Genomic DNA, 19,181 nt, shown 5'->3' with positions numbered 1-19,181 from the left:
CATTTAAAAAAAAAAAAAAAATTCCGAAAGCACTACGAGTCCCCTATTAAAGTGGGGTCAGACAGTGTGGAGGGGGAAAGACAAAACCTGAGAATCTGTGAATCCAGCAAAAGACAAAATAAGAGGTATTTTAATTCCAAAGGCATTTTTATCCTGAGATTAAAATAGCTGCCAGAGGGAGAAGGGGAGATGCGGGCAACAGAAGGCAGCACCAACATGCAAGCAAGGCACACTGACATCTTCATTCAGCTGGGTGCAGTAGGCAGAGTAATGCCCCTCAGAGATGTTCAGTTCCTATTCACAGTGAATAGGCTGCCTTACATGGCAAAGGAAAATTAAGATTGCTAATTAGCTGACTTCAAGAAAGGAGATTATCATGGATTATCCCAGTGGGCCCATTGTAATGACAGAGGTCCTTAAATATGGAAGGCAGAAGTGGAGGTCTGCATGATATGATGTGAGGACTCAGACAATCATTGCTGGCTTTGAAGCTGTAGGAAAGCAGCTACAAGCCAAGGAATGTGGGTGGCCTCTAAAAGTTGCAAAAGACAAGGAAACCCATTCTCCCCTAGGGCCTCTGGAAAGGAATGCAGCCCAGCTTATTTTAGCCCAGAGAAAGCTATGTTGGATTTTTGACTTCCAGAACAAGATAATAAATTTGAGTTTTTTACATCACTATGTTTGTGGTATTAGTAATTAACAACAGCAGCAATAGAAAATGAATACATTGGTATTTAGGAAATTTATCTGAAGTTCCAAAAAGGCAGTTTCCGAGTTTATTTACAATTCTTGGGGCAAAAAAGTAAATGAGGAAAGCAGTGGGAAGATCCAAAAGGCACATTGATGTGTGAGAACTGTAAGACATGTTACATACCTCATCTTTGTTAATCTTTACAACATTCTTACAAGGATGTATCATCGTTTCTAATCTGTAGATGAGGATCTTTTTATAAAGTAAAACAAATCATATCCTTTAACTGATTAAAATTCTCCAGTGGTTTCCATCTCATCTACACGAAAATCTGAACTCATTATCCTAGCCTATATAGCTCTCCCTCAGAGTGCAGACTACTTCAGCATCAGCCAGGACTTTGGTAGAAAGGCAATGCTCAGACCTTATAACAGACTTTCTCAATCAGAATCTCTGGGGATAGGGCTCAGGAATATATGTTTTTACTTATACTCCAAGTGATTTTTATACACAATAAAACATTTGAGAAGCACTACTCCACGTGATGTGCACTCACCTACCTCTCCAACCAAGTCTGGTGCCACACTCATCCTTGCTTGGGACACTAGTCTTCTTTCCTTTCCTGAACATGTCGTGTTCACACCTATCTTGTGACTTCTGCGTAGTCTATTCCCTTTGCCTGTTAAGCGCATCCTTAGAAATTTGCCTATTGTCTAATATCATTATGGTCTATTGAGTTTTCCCTGATTGTGATTTCACTGGAGTCCAAAGAAAGTGCTAATGGGACTGGCACCCCATTATTTCATCCTAACTATGTCTATGAGTTGAGAAAATCAGAGATCCACTAGTCATGAACAGAAAGATATAGATGATACGAAAATGGACACTGGTTCTTAACTATGTAGATTTAAGTTTTGCTACCAGTTTTGGTGATTGTAATCACAATGGTTTTTTTTGTTTTTTTTTTTGTCTTGAAAGGAGCTCACCTTTGTTACCATTGGAAAAGCTTTTAGTGCTAGTAAATATCACAGTTTTTCTATCTCATGATCTTGCTTGCACTATTCATTCAAATTCTTTTCGGAAAGGCGGATTTAATAAGCAAAAACAACTCTCAGCATGTATTCTGTATGTTAGCTGGTGTATGCTGAAACTGTGTTAACTATGGATCCTTCATGATGGAGAAGCGCATATGCTTTTTTAATGCCTAAATTTTGCCATTTTTACAATGAGTTCAGTTGTATTTTACAAGTCTCTTGGCAAAGTCTTTAAGGTTGACTGTTTTCCTCTTTTATAAATTAGCTTCAGTAGATTATTTTTATAGTGAAAGCATTAAGATAGTATCAAAGTTTAGTTCTATTGAAAATCATTGCTTTACCCAGAGGAGCATTTAGCATTTTTTAACCTTCACAATAAATCCCTACTGCAATTAATAAACCCCAGAATGTTAGCAGTATTATAATGGAATAGCATTTCTTATGTATTAATAACAGTCCAGGGTAGACATTTCTGGTCAGTGGACGGCTTTCTCCCAACTCTTAGGGCCTCAGAACCTTCTGCATCTAGCCAGCAGATGGGGAGAGTGTAAAAGTCTCACCTGTTTCTTAAAGACCTGGAAGTGACATCACTGTTACTCATATTCCCTTGGCTAGAATATGTCACAAGGCTACAACTGGATGCAAGATGAATAGAGAAATTTTGTTCCTGGGTGAGCAGCCATTCCCAGTAACAAAATCACCCTGTGAAAGAGAAATACAAATATTGGTGGGAAGCCAGCTATTAATATCTCCAAAATCCTGTGTAAATTATTTTAGTGCTGCATTATACTGCAACCCATTATACTGTGAACCAAATGTAGTGCTCAATCACAGCAAGTACCTGCCTCTTTCCTGGTACCGTATGTGCTTTTCACCCTTTTAATTGTGCCTTTCTTATATACTACCATAGCACTTAATATTTCCTCATTTAGAAATTCTCATCATTCTTATAATTATTTGTTCTACTGCATTGTAAGCTTGTTAAGGGTAGGACCATATAGTCCCCTTGCCCATTGTATGCCCAGTACCCACCATAGTGCCTAACATAGTGTGCCTCACACATAGTAGAGTCTTAATAACTTATTTTGAACCAATGAATAAATGAAAGTACTAAATTCCCATTGCAATATATTATCTCTTAAGATATGTCCTATGTTGTTAAATCAAACAAAAATTAAGATCCTTTGTTCTTTTTGTCTTTTCATAAAGGACATGATGCCATTGTCACACTCCTGAAGCATTATAAGAGACCACAGGATGAATTACTCTGTAATGAATATTCTCAGCCTGGAGGAGGTACCCCTTTTCTTATTCAGTTTTCATTGTTGTACAGTGTAGTGCCTAAAGGTAAACCTGTGTTTCTGTTACTGCCATTCTGGGGCTAGGAGGGAGGACCAACCCTATGCCATATTAGCTTTATTTTAAGAAAACTTATGTCTGAGTAAGGCTGAACATAAAGAAGCTTCCATTTATGCTATTTTCTAACTCACCAATCTGCAGTTCCTCCAAGTTTAACATTCCCTGATCTGGACGTTTATGAGGCTTGTTCATGACTAGGAAGGCCTGGGTAAGCTGAGCACAGTCGTTTTCCATTTCAGTAATCTGTTACTGAATACTCATATCTAGACACAAATTAAATCTGCTGAAGTCTGCTACAACTTGGATTTTGTTTTAAATCTTTTTATGTACTTTCTAAATAAATACTTGCAGTACAGCTTCAGTATCCAGAGGGAGATTTGGGCCTTAAGCTATGTTTTACTTGGTTTCGTCACCTGATTCTTTTTATAATGTTGAACTTTTATGTAGGAAAAAATGATTGCTATTTTCAACTCTATTATATAATTTAATTTCTAGATGGCTCTTACGTATCTGTTCCATCTCCCTTGGGAAAGATTAAAAGCATGACAAAAGGTACTTATTAATATGGGATGATTGTTACATTTTATTACATAGGTTAACTATTGTTTCAAATATGATAACTTTCTATTTTGTTTTACATATTACAAATGATGACTGTTTTAAAAGCATAAAGAATATTGCCAACAGATCATTCGTTCCTTAATTTAACCTTACCGTTTTTGCCCTTGCAGTACATAAAGATATAATAACAGTGAAAATTTCATGAGTATTAAAGCTCAAACTCTCATAGTGCTATTTAGATATTTTTATTTTTTAATTATAATGAATTACAAATGTTAATATTTCCTTAAGAAGAATTGAGAATAGGTTTGCCTCAGAAGAAATATTTGAAAAAAACATTACTTTTTCAAAATATCCTAAATAAGTTATACTTTGGAAACTTTTTGAATGTATGCTGCACACAGAAATTAATACCGTTGGACCAGAAAAGTAAAAAAATATGATTCAACTGTAAATTTATGTTTAACTGTTTGGAATTCAAAGTCCTTTAAGATTATTTTTGGGGTTCGGATGGTTCCTCAGAATTATTCATGTGTTTATTTCCTGACATTTAATTGACATCCCTGTAAGGTAAGCCTATTGGGATAGATTGAAGGGATTGACCAGATCAGAACCTTTATCATGATGTGATATGGTCTGCACTCCAGGGTTGCCACATCATGCAGGCAAGCTGGTGGGTGGCTAAACCCTTAGCCCTGACAACAAAGAGCAAGGAACTGAGACAGAGAACTAGCCTGCTTTTAATGCAGGGGGACATGGATCATTTGTGATAAGGTTTTAGTATCTTCAAGTAGTCCATTACAGTTGGAAAATTAAATGTTACTAGGAAATGGTGTTTTTGGCTAAGTATATATGTGCATGTGTGTGTACACATCCACATGTGTGCTTATTATCTTAAAATATAAAATAACAATTCCTGTTTGCAGAGAAGGCAGATGTTCTCCTACTAAGGGCTGGATTGCCTTCACATTTCCATCTTCAGTTTTCGGAAATTGAGTTCCATGAGATTATTGGCTCAGGTAACCTAAGAAAATGCAGGTCTGCTTTTGTTTAATGAGCCCAAGATAATATGCGTTTAATTATTTCTCTTAAACAATTTTAGGTTCTTTTGGGAAAGTATATAAAGGACGATGCAGAAATAAAATAGTGGCTATAAAACGGTAAGCATGCAAAAGAAAAAATTTAGCATCCTGGTGACCTTTGAGAAGCATATGCATGGCAATCCCCCTGTCTGCTGGATCCACCTGTTGACTGAAGATTTCCTGTTGCTGCCATTTCTAGTTATCGAGCCAACACCTACTGCTCCAAGTCAGATGTGGATATGTTTTGCCGAGAGGTGTCCATTCTCTGCCAGCTCAATCATCCCTGTGTAATTCAGTTTGTGGGGGCCTGCTTGAATGATCCCAGCCAGTTTGCCATTGTCACTCAATACATATCAGGGGGTTCTCTCTTCTCCCTCCTTCATGAACAGAAAAGGTATGGATCTCTTGTTCTGATTTATCCTTGGACACATTGGTGGAATTACTCACGCAACACTTCAGAGGCTTTCCGATTGAATGAGTCTTTACCTTCTGAAATGTGTAAGTGCTCATAAGTGTAGCATTTTAAATATGGCTAATAATTTATGCCTAATAATTGTGTTCCATTGAATAGAAATATCCTGTGCTTTCTTAATAGGAATTCAGTTGAAGGTAACAAATTCAAGGAACTTAAATTGGCAACTGAAGCTTAAAATAATTAGGCTAAATTTGACACACCGATAAAGCAGATATATTTAAGCTCAGAATAAAATAATTCCCAGGGGTTGCAGTATTTATAAAAGAAAGTTTCAAAAAAGAATGATGTTGCCCAAGTCTAATTTGAATTCACTTCTTAGGTCTATGCATACAATAATTAGAATGTGGTCTCACTCACTGATTAAAAATAGATTCCATTTTTATATTATTACAAAGAAATTAAGTATAATATTACAAATAAATTATAAAATCAAGTATAATATTTTAAACAAGAGGTGCTATACATTTGAGTAGATCGTTAAACATTTTCTGATATATAAAAGCTATTTTTCCAGATTTGTTGAATTTTTAGCTTACCCTTCAAGAAAGGAAAAAAGGGCTTAAATTACACAGACTAACAAATCTCACACACCATTTGATACCTTTTAGAAAGATATGGTGTTGGCTTTGACCATTTCATCTTCATTAAATCTATTTTTAAATTCTAGGATTCTTGATTTGCAGTCTAAATTAATTATTGCAGTAGACGTTGCCAAAGGCATGGAGTACCTTCACAACCTGACACAGCCAATTATACACCGTGACTTGAACAGGTATTTTTCTTCCCTAAATAATGAACTTAGAATTGTATAACTGACTAAGAGACTAAGACAAATTTCTAAAATATATGTTAGATTTATTGCAGATCAGGGTACTCTGTGGGTAAGAGGACAAGCTACCACAAGCCTAGGTGATAGAGTTTTGCCATTCATTGTCTTTTATAAGAATAGAAAGCTGTATAACTGCTTCTCATGGAGCTTTCAAATCTATGAAGAATGTCCAGAAAGATAGTGATGTCTGTTAAGATGTACCAGCTAACTAGTTCCTAGGTCAGTAAGGTCAGATCATAAGTACTGAGCTCAATGACGATTAAAAAATGATAATCTCGTACAAAGTTAGGTGTTAAAGGAGGTCCTGATACGAAATTATCTGAAGCACTACTTTGTGCTACCATTTCGGTATTTTTGCATTAGTAAATTCAGCCAAACCACAATAGCATATTTACCTAGTTTTATGTGAAGAGGATTTCATGTGAAATAGAGACTTGAAACAAAGAATCAGAGTGTTCCAGTGGTTGAAGCTTTCTCTGAGTCTTACAGGAAAGGCCAATATACAAAATGGGGCAGTTTTGGTTGAAGGCAGAGTGGGGGTAGAAAACTCTGTTCATATCCCATTTCCCACTGCTAAGGGGGGAGAATCCTGGGCCACCTCTGTGGAATCCAAAAGATGCTGTAGAGATTAGTCGGACAACCACTGATCTAGTTTGTGAAGCAAGTCAGATTATTCCACATCAGTAACTTTCATTTCATCAATAAAGTTCCTATAGGTCCCGTATGTAGTCCTTTACACAAACTCTACAGTTCTGAAGCTATAAAATATTAATTAATTACCGCAGTCAATCATTTGTTCAACATTTATTTGGACATCCACCATGTTTAAAGCCTTCATACTTGGCACTGTAGAACTTACAAAGTGAAACTGCCATAGACTCTACTTCCAAGGAGCTTTCACATTCTAGTAAGGAGAAAAATACTTACCTAAATATATTTTAACGTATAAAATAATAAATTCTAGAAAAGAGACAGTGAAAAATTTCTATAAAATTTCAGAAAGAAGACTATTAATTATTTCTGAGGAATTTAGAGCAACTCAACATAAGAGGTGACATATAATCTTGATCCTGAAGGATGGAGAGAATTTGGAAGAGCATCCTAGGCTTAGGGAAGACATTAATAAAATAGAGATGAGATTAGAAAATTAGAGGTATATAGGAAATATGAACAGTTTCATTTTAGTGTACTAAGTGTATAAATGTATGTAGTATGTGTAGTATAGGAAAAGGACAAGGAACAAAATATAGAACAATGAAAAAAAAGCACAAAGTTTAATGAATGTTAGACTAAGGTAGTTCAGACTTTGTTTTGTAAGCAAGAAAGAGGCACTGAGGACGTTTGAGCTGGAAATCGCCAATTCAGAGCTGCATTATAAAAAGATTAATCTAGCATCTTTTAAAGATCGGCTTGAGGGGAAGTCAAGAAAGTGGCAATTGTATGACTGGCAATTGTAGTAATCTAGACAAGAAGGAATGAAAAGCAGATTTCACTAGCATCAGTGGAAATGAAAGGAAAAGACAGATATGAAAGATAAGAGAGATAAAATCAATAAGACATGAGAGTGGCAAAATCTTAGATATTGAAAGTAAACATATATATGGGACTCAATCTATTTCTAATTATTTACTAGTTTTAAAATAAATAATTTCTTCACTGTTATTAATAGCTATTAGTTCTTTCCTTTACCTCTCTTTTTAAAAAATGTTAATAAACATTTTTTCTTTGAGTTTCAGAAACAGATTTAGATGATAACTTAGCATAATGCAAACATGATTTTGAGTATTACGAGTATTACTTTGCCATCTCAACCATCTTTGAAAATTGTACTAAAGCAAATGAGTGGTCATTGAAAGTTTTCTCTAGTTGTAATTCTTTATTTGTGGGCTATTAAATGTATATTCTGTTACCCTATAAGTCAAAGTTGTTACCACTATTATGAAGTAGGACCAAAAATATAAATGTTGATTAAAAGTGAAAACAGCACATTTACTATACAGCAGATATGTTTATATATATACAGTTTTTGTTCCTTCTAATCTAAACTAAATGCTTAAGTTGCACCAAAAAGTCTTCAAATTTTACAAAACAGTTTCGTAAATGCCTTCAATATGACAGAGTCTCAAACTATTGCATCTATTAATATTATTTGTGGACTATTTTCTCCCAATCTTTAATATGGTAACAGCAATAAAACATTGTTTTCAGATTAATGCAGAAGTAGCACTGTACATGGCCGAAAAGAGCATTGGTTATTCCTCTCAGAGGGCTCACTACAATGTAAGTGAGTATATGGCCCATAAGTGCGACAGTCGCGCTCGCGGGGTGGCTTCCTACTGCGGTCGCCAGTGCGCCGGGCACCTGGGCTGGGCCGCCGCCGCCACTTGGCGCCCGGGCTCCCCGCAGCCTCCCGGGCCCCCACCCGCTGGCGGTATCCACAGCCTCCCGGTTGCTAAGGGAGGAGGGAAGGCGAGCGCAGAGGGTCTGGAATAGCCGAGGCGCTGCTGCAACCCAGCCTGGGGAAGCTGGAAGTAAAACCAGCTTCCACCCCTGTTTCTGGGCCCGATAGGGGAGGAGACCCAGGCCTGGCCCCTGCTCTGTTGCCCTGGGGTGCAGGTTCCCCAGGTACCAGTCATCTGAAAACACAAACGCGCGCGCGCACACATTTTTCTTTTAAGAGTGAAATTCAAACAGAAAGACTATCATCACTGTATTCAGAGAACCTTGTTGTACCACATCCACCAGAAAGAGCTCCTTAAACATTTAGTTCCACAAAGTAATCCTATTTATGAGCTTCTCTTGGGTGTCGATGTTCAGCCCTAATTTCCATCTCTATTTCTGACATGTTCAGTTTCCATTTGAAGTCAACCTGTCTTTAGTTCCCTAAACCTCCAGAAGAAACAACGAGTTCTCTCTGACTCTCAAGGTCCTACCCATTATTTAAACGGAAATTCTCCGTCCAACTTGTTCCGGTTTTCTCTGAGGGTAGATTTGCCCCTGCCTCTTCACCCAGTTCTCGGTTTCCAGAAGGCCAGATACGTTGCAAACATTCTCATCGCATTTCATTTTGGGTAAGGTCCCGCCTCTCCTACTCCACCACTAGAATATCCTTTAGTCCTGTGTTGTCCTCTCTTTGTACCCCTGCGGAAATAGCTGAAGTTTCCTCCCAGGGCCAGTTAAAGTGTTCTTGCTCTCTCAGCTGCCTCCATTAGAACGTCTCATTTAATTTTGGCTGCATTTACCAATTCTAAAAATAGTGCTCTTACTGAACACCCCATTGAGTAAATTCCCTTAGACACATACTCCCTTTAAATTAAAACAGGTATATTTAAGTCAGAGAAAAACTTATTCATTTTGCTGACACTGTCATGTTGCTTGCATAAACCTGGTCAAACCTACTCTCACAGTACCTGCCATCAGAATCTTTGCTGCAATCGTCCCAGTCAGACAATTCACTCAATCTCACATTTTAGGGGTTGATTGAAAGCAACTATATGCCATTTGAAATGCTACACAAGATATGTGTGTGCGCAAATACATGTATTTGTGTGTATAATAGAGCACAGGTACAATTTGGCCCAAACCAGAAATTCTATGATACCAAAGTTTACTTTTTATTTGCTATAAAAAATATTGCCACCACACTCAGGATTTCTTATTCCAGTGCATTTTGTGGTGAAGTAGTTCATTCTGCTGCCTCTTTCCTTAACACAATAGTCACACACTGAGAATCCCCAAAGCCAGGGTAGCTGGAGTGCCTTCCCTATAACAGTGTTACCTTCCCTCACCCCGGGACTGAGCATGGTGACACGCAGCCCCTGCCCCCTTGTTCCTCTAAAACCTTTCAAATGCTTCCCTGTGACTGGTGGTGAACTTACTGGCCTGCAATTTTCTGGTGTTACTGGCTCCTTACATTCCCATTTTCTGTTCTTCGGGGATATGGCCTGTATCAAGTAGGCTTTTGGAAATGTCAACAAAGGCTTTCCTCTGTTCAGCCTTGTTTCTTCTCTGCTCTCATTTCTTGGGAGGCACCATGAATGCCCTCTTGGCACCTTGTTGATTGCTTAAGCAGTTAACCTTTCAATAATGACATTAATTCTGCCGTGTGGCAATCGGTTCATTTCTCACTTCATCATTTTCAACCCTTGCTTGCTGAGAGTCATTTGTGTTGTTGTGTTCTTAAGGTTCTGAGGTTCAATTGAGTGCAACCAGACTAGGGACCAAGAGCCAGAATTTCTAGCTATAAATGAGAAACTGTCTTAATAGGTGGATATTTCTTTCCAATTGATTGAATTTCCAATAGCTAGCATACCTTGAATTTGGCCTAGAAAAAGAGATATAGGTAATTGTAAACTTTCCTGCCTTGTTTAATATTTTCTATTTCAATATTCTCCTGTCAGCCTTGGAAGAAAGCAACTTTCCAAATAATGTTAGTCTTCTCTGGCTGGGATCACAGCATGGACATCTCCCAGGATCTGTGTTGGAGTGGGCTACCACCCCACTGGAAGACCACAGGCTCTGGAGCCAGATCACGCAAAATGAAATCCCAGCTTTGCCACATCTTATCTGTGTCCTTGGCAATTTGTTTAAAGTATCAGTTTCCTAAATTCTAAGATGGTAATAATTATACCTGCCTTATTGAATTTAAATGAGAAAATACATTAGCTGTTATCATTATTTTTGTTCTTTATTATTTTGAAAGAATATTTTCACTACTTAATATTCTTGGATGCCTGAGTTTCTTTACTGAATTAAATGTTTCTAAGGGCCTATCTCTCCTTTGAATTGTATTACCACAAGCTTTGCTTATAATTTCTCAAGTGGATAATTTTTTCTTGTCATAAAGACCTGAGAAATAACTGGATTATTTGACTGTAGATCTCTTTCTATAAAGAAGGGCAAATGGGTCAAAATCATATAATCATATATTACTACCTTCATTGGGACCTCCCATACCTTCATGGTTCAAATTTGTAGCAGGGATTCAGTCTGACACTCCCATTAGGTAGATGAATATCTGGAATAGAATGTGAACAAAACCATAGCTGAGGTCTGACAAGGTTTTTTGATTATCCAAAATCCTTCTCAGTGATTCATAGTCCTAGGAATCCTTCACGAAACTTAAACATTCAATTTAAACACCAGTTATTTAGTCATTCAACCATCATTTGTTGGCAAACATAGAGGTAGAGAAGGGGAAGTATCATCAGAGGCACATTCTGAAGGTCAAAAAATCCAAGTAGGAGAGGCTCTATTTTGCAGAGGATGTATGGAGCATCTATGTGATTGGGCTGCTTTCCTTCCCTACACCCACTGGCTCACTCAGAGACTCAACTCCGCAATTGTCCTCACTATAAAGAGCAGAGGAGGCTGTTTTCAAACTTAACATTGAGAAGGTTGCCCCCTGCCCTTCCCTCAATACTCAGGGAAAAGGAAGAATTCATTCCATCACACCTTCTTGATTCCCAAGAGACAATCGTTTTTCTCATCTCTATTCCTGTTCTTACCGTGTCCCTGTTGCTATGTCACTCAACGTCTTTTTGCCTCAGATTCTTCATTTGCAAAATGGAGAGGATGATGTCTATATCTGCCTATTCACAGAGATACCCTTGTGATTAATAGGGGTGTCAGGACAATAGTGTATGGAGGACTTTGGAGAAAGATTCTACAAGAGGAATTTGTACACCATTTATATTAATTGCATAAAGCAGAGCTGCCAGAAAGTCTTGGACTAAGATTTGTTTTGTATCTAGCTGCTGGGTCAGTACTATTTTAGAGTAGTCTGGTTTATTTTTCTCTGACTGAAGGTGAAAAATTTTGTGGTTACTACATGATGTGGACAACAACATACTCCTTTTCTGAAAGGTATACTATTACCTTGGCAGCATAGAACAGAATGATTAGACCTCTTCAATCCTGGAGGGATGGTCTTTGTATCAATTACGTTTCAAGCCTGGTATGTGAAGAGCTGTATTCTCAGTCACTAAAGTCTAGTTTAATGGCTTTAACACCTTCCAGAAAGTTAGTGAAAAGCATGCCAGGTGCTGTAGTTGAAATAGCATTAAGGCATTGATGATGTCTGCCTTCTTTTCTCTTCTGGGAGGGAAATTTTCCTTCTAAATTCTTAAAATAGCAGTTGGCTTTCATTAAATCTATTCAGAGTTAAGGGTCGGAGGATCTTGAGTGACCCCTTTCTTTGGGAATGGAGCACATTTTAATAGGCTTTTTCCTCTCCTTGGCCTGTAAAAGATTTAGCCTCTGGCAGGCATCCTGAATTGCTGGGGTTTGTAAAGGAAAGGATTGATTACAAGCTTCCTTCTAATTCTTTCTCTTTCTTTAATTTTTTTTTTTTTTTTCATTCTGTACAAAAGATAGGAAAGATATTTGAGTCTCCTTCTCTTGAGATATGGGTGGCCTCACAGGCAGACATTTACCATTGAGCTTTTATTAACCTGCCCTGGCTTTAACAAAGTTTCTTCTTTTGTGCTTCTCAAATACAACCGAGGCTAAAGAGCTGTTATTTGCCAAGCTTGTTCTTCAGCACTATAAGCAGTAGAGAGAAAACAAGAGTTTGCTGTTGCTGTTGTTGTTTTGGGGTTTTGGCTTTGTCAGTTGAACTGCATCTATAGCTTCTATCTGACAGGGCACATTTAGTATATGCCTTAACACATGCTGTTTCCTCTGACAGAAACATCCGCCCTGACTTACCGCCTTATGCTCTTCTCCTCTGTGCCCCTCCTCCAAAATGCTTTCTCCTGGCTGACTCCTATTTTCCCTAATGCTTCCTCCAGGAAGCCCGCCTTCATGTTCCCACAGCACACCATGCCCTTGCTTATTTCAGGATAGCATGTCTCACTCCTCACTCTATTAAAATTGCCTATATACTTGAGTGTATTCTCTACTACACACTAAGCTTAATCAGGACAGGGGCTGTGGATTTTTCACTATTTTATTCCCAATGCTTAGCACAGTGACTGGGCCCTAATAAAAATTCAATTAATATTTGTCAAATGCATGAATGAATTAATAAAAATTCAAGGAATATAAGACTAACATATATTAATGTTTCTTTATGCCCAACATTGAACTCATTGCTTCACTGGCGTTATCTAATTACATCCTCATAACTCTTTATGATGGCATTTTTAAACAGATAACCACAAAAACGCTTTAAAGAGACTAAGCAAATTACCAAGGTAATAAAATCAGTAAGTGACAGACTAAGACTGTTACCCATACCATGTAGTAAGATAGTTCAAAACACAGGGATGTGTAGTCACTTAGTCCTACAGAGCAGGGGCAGCTCTGACTGAAGAGCAGTGTAATACATTTGTCAGATTGCCTTGCCAAAGAAGCCATATTCTATAGAATCCATAGCAGAAATGAGAAGGTATAATAGTTATCACTTAATATTGAACAGTTCTGTGGCATTCAATAGTATGAAAATCATTCTTTTGCTCAATTAAGACTGCTATCCCACAAGTCACTTACCTGGATATTTTGTGCTACAGGTAATTATTTGCATGCCAGTCATGAAAGCCTGTCCAGAAAACAGTGAGAAAAGGAAAGACAATCAGTTATTTGACTTATCTGATTTTCTAATTTACTGTGGTGAAAAGTTATCAAACAAACTGGTTTTGCAATGTAGACATAGCCCAAGACTATCTGATGATTCTCAAGAAAAATAGAAACCCCTGAAATTTTAGTGATTTCTAATCACTACTGACCATGTAGATTTGAACCAGTACTTGCTTCTTCTAAATCGATTGATTTTCCTTCTCACAGGCAACATTTTTATTTTCTAACCTGCAACATTTCTGTGCATGACTGGAATATTTTTGCATTTGATTAATGTTTTCATTTGACTTTCAATGAGGTCTCAAAACAGTTTGGCTTGTCACAGTCAAATTATTTAAATATTCCTCTGAAAAGAATATGTGGGAACTAAAATCAGATTCATGTGAACCTGAAAAAACTATGGCAGCATTTCCTGAACTTGTTATCTCTTTATGTCTAAATTAATTATTTCACAATTTTATTTTATAGTGATGCTCAGCTTCTTAAATACAGTGATTATTGCCTTAATGGAAAACTTTAGATTTTTAGCTGACCGAGAAGTTGTTCTCTGATAAGGATTTGTGTTCTATTTTTTGAACATTCTTTGTGGTTTCAACAGCACCAATAATATATTATGGCTTCTACTTATATTAATAGAATTGTTCCTTGGTTTCTTTAACATAAATACATAAGCCATCCTTTTCACTCCCTGGTGCCTCTTCACTCCTCCTGATTGATCAGAAGGATCCCAACTATGGGTTCAAATATGGTCGTCATTCTCTGTCTGCATTCAACTTATGCCACAAGAAAGAAAGTACACATAAAAGAGTACATACCATATCAATCTATTTATAGACAATTTTAGAAAATGAAAACTGACCTATAGGGTAAAAAAGAATATTAAGCATTTCCTGGAGCTAAGGGCTAAGAAAGGGGGGGACTGCAAGGGGGTCGAAGAATTTTTTGGTGGTAACGGAAATGTGTCATATTTTGATTGAGATGGTGGTTTTACAGTATATGTCTATTAAAACTCATCCTATTGTAGTAAATACATACAGTTCTTCCTTCTAATGTGAATACAAGTAAATTGCCTAATGCGGGTTGGTAAATACAAAAAAGTGAAACCCTTAAAAAGAGATATGCAAAGTAATATGAATTGGTACCTTTTAAATCATAAACAAAAGGTATTTGTCCTTTTTAAAACCTTAAAAGGAGAAACAATCATTTGCCAAATAATCTTACTGAGGATATAAAAACCAATTCCAGCTAAAAGAGAAAAATCAACATAACTGAATTGGAAGAAAAAAGGTTTACTCAGATGCCATCAAAGAATATAAATCTGTATCATTCTAAGGTCAAGGTAGCTGTCTGAAAATGTTAGCTTTTAGTTCAAGGACCATAGACATTGACAGGAAGGGAGATGAGAGAACGTCTCTGAGACTATGCACTTGAACTCCATTCATTCTTGAAGGTTCTGGTCTGATGCAAAGGATATGCAGTGCCAGAATCTACTACTTAGCCAAACATGAAAGTGCATGCATTGAATGGCAAAGAAAAGGCCCAGAGTGTTTACATATCATCAAAAAATTGGTGGTTGGAAAACATGAGACCTCTTCGGTGTTGCAAACTGGCAGATACAACATCTGAAAAGAAAAAAAGAATTTTACCCCAAAAGAATTCAGTTTATTAAAAGCAATTTGTTACCCGTATATGTAGCATTAAAATACGGATCATGGTGATGCAGCTAGAATGGCTTTTTACTTTTACAAAATATTGTTTATGAGAGAAGACATCTATGGGCTCTAATGAAATTTGGTATTGTGACTCAGAAAAGATAAAATAAATTAATTTACAATCAAGCTCATGAAAGTGAGATTATATAAATAGTATAATTCATGTGCAAAAAATATAATATCAAACATCCTCTTCAAAATTAGAATTGTGGGGAACTTCTACATGTTTCAATAAGTGGAAATGTATAATATGTATCAAATAACTAGTCTATGAAAAATATTCCCATTTGCACTCTGACCTAAGGTCAGTTTAACCCAAATTCAGAAAACTAGATTGGACTAGTCAAAATTAATTGACAGAAGGAAATTTGCAATGTGAATGTTAAAGCTTCAAAATAAACACAATAAATGTATTTGTGATAAACTGAATCTTCCCTTGATGACTACAAATGACTCAGAAAGGTACAGCTCAGAGGGTTTTCATTTGGGTAGTAGTTTATTTATTTTACTAACCTTAGCTGGAAACTAAGTGTCTCTACTCATTGCCAGGGCAAGAAAGGTTTAGCCATTTCAGAGAGCCACTTTTTTATTTGGAAAGATTAAAATTTCTATAGCCAGGCTACACAATATGCATTATCTATATTCATTCTTCTGATTCGGCAAATATATTTAACAGTTAATTTTTGCTGCAAAGGAGCTGGAATTGTCTGCCTTCTACTCTAACCTTTGTTCAAATGTCTCAATAATTGGATATTACAAACAGCTTATTTTATATATATTTTCTATTTTGATTCACATTTCCCAGAACATTATAAGGAAAAGTATGGTTTTTTGGTATGCTAAGCTTACCATAATGAGAACTAAGGAGAATATACTCTAGGTCAAAGAAACAAAAAAAGTAAGTAAAAAAGAAACAAATTAAATTCAAAATTACTATTTTGAGCATTTGACTAATAAAGTTCTGTGAAAGTCATAATTTTGCCAAGTGATTGTATAACCAGCAAGAATACACAACTTTCTACACAAGAAGTTTCTGCACTGGAAACTAAGATTCAGAGCTGGGATTTTTGCAAAGAACCACTGGGACTTCTCAGATTGAAGCCCTACTCTCAAAAACTGGGCTTGGCTTGCCCACAAAAGCTTTCAGTACCACTTCTTATAAGGAAGTTACTATGAGTTTTGACTAACAATACACTGACTAAGAATCAAGGTGGAAGTTTTAAGAGTAGTTGTGAAATAAAAGAGAACCTGTAGCCTAAGTACAGTAGAAAGACTGTGCACTTTGAAGACAGAGAAATTGAGGCTTAATCCCAGCTCTACCACTTCCTAACACTGCAGTGGTTAACAAATTGTTTCTAAACATGCATTTCTTCATTATAGTGATGGTGTCCACCTCATAGTGTTTTAAAATAGCTGGCAATGTCTGGCACATAGTAGACATTCAATAAATGTTAGTTTTGGTCTTTTTATCTTAAATGGATCCAGAAGTAACTTATTTTCATGCTTATTTATTAAGGTTGCAACTCTCATATCTTTTCTACAAATAAGTTACAAAGAATGTCTCTAAAGAAGAAAACTTAAATAATTCTTTTCTGTCTTCCCACTCTCCTGCTCAACAAATATTCCTCCTCCTGATGGTCATAATATGCCTTGTTTAACTCCACGAATCATCCTGAGAAAGAGAAAGGGAAGAGGAAGAAAAGGGGAAGGAGTGGGAGGAAAAGGGGTAAGAGGAAAGTGCAGAGGTGATAGCAGGGCAAAGAAAGTATAATAATACCCCACAGGTCAGTATTAAAAACAGACTTTTTAACATCCAAGCTATAAATAATCAGTCTCCCTTTCCCTATCTCTTCTGCAACATCAGACCTTGTCTTAACTTAGCCATCTGAGATCTGGGTAGGCAAGAAGCAAGCATGAAGCCACCACAAATAATTCATAGATGGAAAGTTGAGAATTGACACTACCCTACTTTTAATATTTTTAAAAAATTTGGGTTAGGCCTCTGACTTATCTGAAAAAATATAATAAGAAAAATGGCTTTCATATTTGGACATCTTCATGATACTTATTTTATTTCGACTTTTGGAAAATATAACATCAAACCACAGGTACAGAATCCCATTCTAAACTTCCATACTTCCCTGAGGAATACCTCTCAGGTATGTCTCCCCACTGCCAGACTTCAAAATGGACAACAGCTGGGAAATCCAGGACAGCACAGGAGCTGTTTTTGCTCAAAATTCTTGTCCACTATCTATGACATTTGCATGCTGCTCGCAGCAGACAGCTAATACAAAACTTTAACCATCCTCAAAGCACCCATGCCACAGAGAGTACTTGTTGGACTTAGAAATCATGCCTCATCTCACCATTAGCTAACAGACAAAGGAATGGACCACAGATTCAGGTGACAATAAGATAAATTTTCAGATGAACAAACACAAAAACTCTGGCAATGTTATGGAGAGTGGCTTAGTATAGGAGCATTTGCCGTAAGTTAGGAGGAAGTTAAAATACTAGGTCAGAAGTAATGAGGGTCTTACCTGAGACAGCAGCAGTGGGAAAGCAAAGGAATCTAAGATTATAGATCTATGGTAGAGGCGAAATTGACTGGATCTGGTAATTGATCCAAGGTGAAGGTGAGAAGCAGAAAGGATTGAAAGATATCAAGATTTCAGCCTAGGTAGACAATGATGCACATATTAAAATGTACATTAAGACATTTAAATTGATTTCAACCCTAGTGCTTGAAGTGCCAGAGAAATAATTATCTTTACTTTGTAGAAAATTGTGAAGAATATGGTATAGAGCACTTGAAAATTGCCCGAATGTTACTTACCTTTAGAAGCTTTCTCTGATCTACTTCACCTCTTACACCAGGATAGGTGCTTCCTTTCTGTGCTTCTAGCATTTGTTTTCTTCCTTATCTTCGCACTTAATTTCCTTTCTTGCAATTTCTCTTTTTATTCTGTCACCTCAGTTAGACTGTAGTCTTGGCAATAGCAAGGACCAGGACCATTTTGCTCACCTTAGTCTCATTACAGGAAGCATAGAGCCTACTAAATAATAAGTGCTGAAAAGCTGTTGCAAAATTAGTACTGCCTTTGGAAACTTTAGAAGTTGTAAAGGGCTAGATGTACACTTCAAAGAGGTTATAGCTATGGCTATGGGATTAATTGACTTTACTCCATGTAGAGTCTAATTAGAAATAGCAGTGCAAGTAACATATAGGATGATATAGGATGAAGAACAATGAAAGAAGGGACAGCGGGATAGTCACAGAGATAAGAGAAAAGATGAGAATTTTAGAAAGGAAAAGATGTCAAAAATGTCAAGTAATTCATAAAAAATCCAGGACACCTGGGGAGAGAACAATGCTACTAGATACCTTTGAAAAGTGGTGGACAGTGAATAGTACTGAAAGAGCAAAAATAAAGAATGTCCATTATTATTTCAAAACTAGGCTGAATGAGTTTGAGAAGAATGTAGAAAGCATCTTAATGATTCCTGCAGTCACTGGATTCTTTAATTCACTATTTACCTAAATGACGTGCTTTGAAATTCTAGTCAAGTGAGATCTACTATGGAAAAAGGCTCTCTGATGAAAGAAGTTTGAGAATTTTTGCATCTATATTAATAAGGGATGTTGGTCTGTAGCTTTTTTTATTACGTCCTTTCCTGGTTTTGGTATCAGAGTGATGTTGGCCTCATAACACATGTTTGGGAGGATTTCTTCCTTCTCAATGTTGTGGAATAATTTCTGCAGGATAGGCATCAGTTCTTTGTAGGTCTGGTAAAATTCAGGTGTGAAAACATCTGGTCCGGGATTTTCTTTTTTAGGAAGGTTTTTTACTGCTGTT

At 36.8% G+C, this 19,181-nt stretch overlaps 1 protein-coding gene across 1 annotated transcript in view; it reads left to right on the top strand.

The window, feature by feature from the left end:
• Positions 1-19,181, top strand: part of TNNI3K (TNNI3 interacting kinase) — a 302,666-nt gene that overhangs the window by 142,980 nt on the left and 140,505 nt on the right. The window contains exons 9-14 of the mRNA XM_012661060.1: positions 2,935-3,021; positions 3,580-3,636; positions 4,572-4,664; positions 4,748-4,805; positions 4,927-5,121; positions 5,870-5,974. Coding sequence (XP_012516514.1) covers positions 2,935-3,021; positions 3,580-3,636; positions 4,572-4,664; positions 4,748-4,805; positions 4,927-5,121; positions 5,870-5,974 — 595 coding nt within the window. The remainder of the gene's footprint in view (positions 1-2,934; positions 3,022-3,579; positions 3,637-4,571; positions 4,665-4,747; positions 4,806-4,926; positions 5,122-5,869; positions 5,975-19,181) is intronic.

Source organism: Propithecus coquereli, unplaced genomic scaffold (genome assembly GCF_000956105.1).
Source record: "Propithecus coquereli isolate 6110/MARCELLA unplaced genomic scaffold, Pcoq_1.0 Scaffold7, whole genome shotgun sequence".
NCBI lineage: Eukaryota > Metazoa > Chordata > Mammalia > Primates > Indriidae > Propithecus > Propithecus coquereli.
This window is presented reverse-complemented; position numbering and strand designations above follow the sequence as displayed.